Below are 4,594 nucleotides of genomic sequence, written 5' to 3'. Positions count from 1 at the left end.
AGTATAAATAAATATATGAAATTCTCAATCATGTAAATTAATGCTCTATATTGTTAACAATAACGGCAAATAACATTTAGATGAAATCAATACCTAAAAATAAAAAATAATTATCGTAATCTTAACATAAATATTCAGATATGATGTCTCAAGATAAGATTGCGAAACAGATTTAGCCTAGGCTTGCAAAATTCAAGTGATCACGGGACTTTTATCCAAAGTATCCGTAAAACGCGCTATTACTTCACCGCAGTCCGCAGACAACGTCTCGTCGATTAAATCCTCGCCCAGGCCGTAGGAGACTTGGAATCTCGTTCTCTCTATAAAGCCTCCTCCCTCCCCCCTCTCTCTCTCTACCCTCGTCAGATCCCGACCCTGCTCGCTAAATTTTCTCCTCTTTTTCTCTCTAGACTAGATAGATCCAATGGCGGCCTTGCTGGAGGATGAGCTGGATATCGTCATCCCGACGATCCGCAACCTTGACTTCCTTGAGATGTTGGCGGCCATTTTTTCAGCCTTATCACCTAATTATTGTGCAGGATGGAGATCCTTCGAAGAAAATCAATGTCCCTGAGGGATTCGACTACGAGCTCTACAATCGCAACGACATCAACAGGATCCTCGGTCCCAAGGCGTCCTGCATCTCGTTCAAGGATTCTGCTTGTCGGTGCTTTGGATACATGGTCTCCAAGAAGAAGTACATCTACACCATCGACGACGATTGCTTTGTGAGTATCTCTATTTTAATTTTCTCGCGGTTAGGATTTTTGGGGCTAAGGTGGGATTTTGCCACTAGGGTTTTGCTAAAGATTCGATTTTGAGAGTGGTTTTTTTTTTTGTTTTTCACGGGACTGCTAAGATTTAGCCTTCAATTTTTGATTTATTCATGCTTGTGACTTTTTGGTGTTTAGGCTGATCTTTGAAATTGCATTGATCTGTATTGTTTTTTTCTTTCCTTTCAAGGATTGAGTATAGATCTGCCATGAGTTATTATATTCAATATGGATATGTTGATCTTAGGTCGACATGATTGCTTTAAAGTTATTGTTATAGTGACGCGGGATTTTATTTCATTTTTTAAATGTGATTGTTAATTGATTATTATGCATGTGTCAGATGGTTTTTATCTTTATGGTTTCAGATTTGATGTCTAGTTTATTGAACTGCAAGCCTAAGTACTGTAGTGCTCTGAATTGTATCTGGTTATATCATTTGCAACATTGTTCAAATTCTAAAGTTATTGATTTCTGTAGTATGGACTCTTATATCCAAATAGCTTGCTTTCTTGGTCTCTAGTATTTTTTGTTGTTACGGACACTAGCAATTTTGAATTTCTAAACTGCTTGAATCTTGAAGTCTGATTCAATTATAGAACACTTTTTAAGGATGGTCATTGAGGTTATTTTAATTATAGATGAACATGTTGTGTCTCCAGAGATTAGCTAAGGATGTGGGTCAGAACTGAAGTGTCAAACCTAGTCTTTGTGCTCGTAGATGCTTGATAAGTTCAAATGTTCAATCATGACATATCCCTTTATTCTCTTTTTACACTAACAACTAAACTCTTTCTTCATGATTTACATGCATAGTGGTTGAAGTAAGTTGATGTTAGACTTGAACAACAATGAGATTTTTTATTCATGTATCTAATTAATTGTTACAATTTTGAAAATAGGTGGCTAAGGATCCATCTGGCAAGGACATCAACGCCCTGGAGCAGCACATCAAAAATCTCCTCAGCCCCTCCACACCCAATTTCTTCAACACATTGTATGATCCATACCGTGAGGGTGCAGACTTTGTTCGTGGATACCCTTTCAGCCTCAGGGAAGGTGTTTCTACTGCTGTTTCTCATGGCCTTTGGCTTAACATTCCAGACTATGATGCTCCCACTCAGCTTGTTAAGCCTTTGGAAAGGAACAAAAGGTGTACTACTGACGTTAACAATTACATTATCAGTGTGTTTAAAGAAGGATTATAGACCAACATCTAATACTGTTTTCTATGTTGTCTATAGGTATGTGGATGCGGTCCTTACGATCCCTAAAGGAACATTGTTTCCCATGTGTGGGATGAATCTGGCTTTTGACAGAGAGCTTATTGGCCCAGCCATGTACTTTGGTCTTATGGGAGATGGCCAGCCTATTGGTCGTTACGATGATATGTGGGCTGGATGGTGCACCAAGGTGTGTAATTTAGCTTATAAGTTTATGCATTTTGCGATAATTTGTTACTTTATTAACGTACATAGCATAGATAAATGGAAAATGATAACCATAGTGCGACATCTATATTATTTTTGTACTATCACTAACATATGTGTGGGGTTCTTTCTCGGAATTTCAAAAAAAAAAAAAAATGGGAGTCATTGCGGTCCCTACTATTTTTCTTTTGGTAGTTCAAAAATAGTATGGGGTTTGTAGTATATAATTGTCACTTCTTGGATATATCACATCATTTATAGTTGTTTCTGTTAAATTCTTTGTTCTGAAATGAGATATTCAGAACCCAAGAAAATTTAAGGAGAAAAGAATCGGGTAATGTGTGAGCTAGCTAGGTTGCCAAGACAATTGCAGTCAATGACAATCTGAATTTGTATGTTATCCTAGATATAATATTGAAATCAAATATGTCTCACGTTGTATCAATTACGACGATAGTATATGAAAGTCAATTGGTTAACAACTTGACATCTGGATGGCTTGTGAAAGCAAACTCTAATATACAATATTTAAACAACAATACAGCTCGGATTCTCTGTGCGAAATTCCTTTCTGCCTAAACCTTTGAACTGTAACTAATGTCAAAACCGTTCTTTCAGGTGATCTGTGACCATTTGGGCCTGGGGGTGAAGACTGGGTTGCCCTACATTTGGCATAGCAAAGCCAGCAACCCTTTTGTTAACCTCAAGAAAGAATATAAGGGTATCTTTTGGCAAGAGGAAATCATCCCATTCTTCCAGTCTGCAGTCCTCCCAAAAGAGTGCACCACCGTTCAACGATGCTATATCGAGCTCTCGAAGCAGGTGAAGGAAAAGCTCGGCAAGGTGGACCCTTACTTTGACAAGCTAGCAGATGCAATGGTCACTTGGATTGAGGCCTGGGATGAGCTCAACCCTTCGCAATCCTCTGGTGCTCCTGCAGTCGCATCCAAGGCGAAATAGATGATTATGGGCTCTTAGATTTGCGGCAATTTATCTTCTGTCATATCATTTTATTAGTGCTTATGAACTTCATATAGTTCTTATTAGATGTAACCTTTTTTTTGTCTAGTACTATTTGGGCCTCTTCTTCATGAATGAGGCTCAGGGTTAAAATATTTTCAATATTATTATATTGTTTTTACAATTGGTTTTACCTTTGGTTATCAATGCTGTTGGTGTTGGGTGAGATATTTGCTTTACCGGTTTCAGATTCGTGTGATGCACTGATTTGTATAGAGAAAAGTCAATAGTTTTTGAAAAATTTATGTTTGAGAGAAAATTGCAAGAAAGTTGTTCATAACTTTTAAGAAAAAAAAAATTTGAATTAACCTTAAATTTTATTATCGACATGGACATTTTTGAAGTTATTATAGAATAGTGCGGGATACAAATATAAGTAGCTTCATAGTTAATAATTCTCTCAAGTACCTCAACTTTCAATGTTCTAAAGGACACCCCGCTGTGAGAATAATATTTACACTAATATTTGCGCCTCTCCAACTTTTAAAACAACGTGCAGAGAATTGTGCTTACAATAATCACTATTTTCACAGAATTAAAACTATAAAGATCACGTGTAAAAATTTATGAGTAATATAATAGCACTGCAAAGACGATTATGACAGACAATCTATGAAGTCGAGAGGAAAAAGAATTGAGTAAATCTCCATCAAATCCTCTTTCGTGCATATTTATGTGTAAAACCCTGTTTACATTGAGCAAAATGCCATTAACAAAGGAAATAAAATCTTCACACTCAACTTGATTTAAGAACACAAAAAACAGAATTTTACACACTCGTCAAGATTACTTTCACTGTTAAGAGAAATTTCATAGTCAATATGCATATCCTTATTAGTGCTCATTCTCATAATAAACAATGCGCCAAATTGTTAATATTATACATTAAAACATGAACCGTTAAATAAACTCTTCTCCTGCATGATTCTCCTGCATTAATACATGCAGCTCATAGGAAACACATCTTATTTATCATCCTGTTTGAAGCAACAAAATGAAATAATATAATGAAAACCAAATTATAATAAAAAATTTCAATTAAAATAAAAAAGTCAGCATAAAATAAAATAAGAACCTAAAATTTTGCATGAACTAATAGCCAAGTTTTCTTACTATAGTTGCAATGAAATTTTACAGTAAAAAGCTAAAATTATGCATCAAATCGCTATGTAATGCTCCTTTCCTCATGTGTTATTCAAAGCGTAAGACCATGTGATGCTCCTATATATCCTCATATGTTTACATATCTCGGGTAACAAATATATGTTGAAAAGTATAGAAGAGGCTAGCTAGTGAAAGAGAAGGAACATAGATGCTAGAAAGTTTTAACTATATTAATCAAATTTAAAATCAATCAATGGATGAATGATA

General features: G+C 35.7%; 1 protein-coding gene across 1 annotated transcript; it reads left to right on the top strand.

Annotated features, from left to right (window-relative positions):
- On the top strand, positions 276-3,356 carry LOC109834448 (alpha-1,4-glucan-protein synthase [UDP-forming] 2-like). Its single transcript, XM_020402469.1, is given in 5 exon segments — positions 276-496; positions 498-728; positions 1,676-1,926; positions 2,018-2,186; positions 2,822-3,356. Coding segments are annotated over 5 exon segments (1,065 nt in total). The 5' UTR covers positions 276-424; the 3' UTR covers positions 3,164-3,356.

Source organism: Asparagus officinalis, chromosome 3 (assembly GCF_001876935.1).
Source record: "Asparagus officinalis chromosome 3, Aspof.V1, whole genome shotgun sequence".
Lineage (NCBI taxonomy): Eukaryota > Viridiplantae > Streptophyta > Magnoliopsida > Asparagales > Asparagaceae > Asparagus > Asparagus officinalis.
Note: the sequence above shows the minus strand (reverse complement) of the source record. Positions and strands in the feature narration are given on the sequence as shown.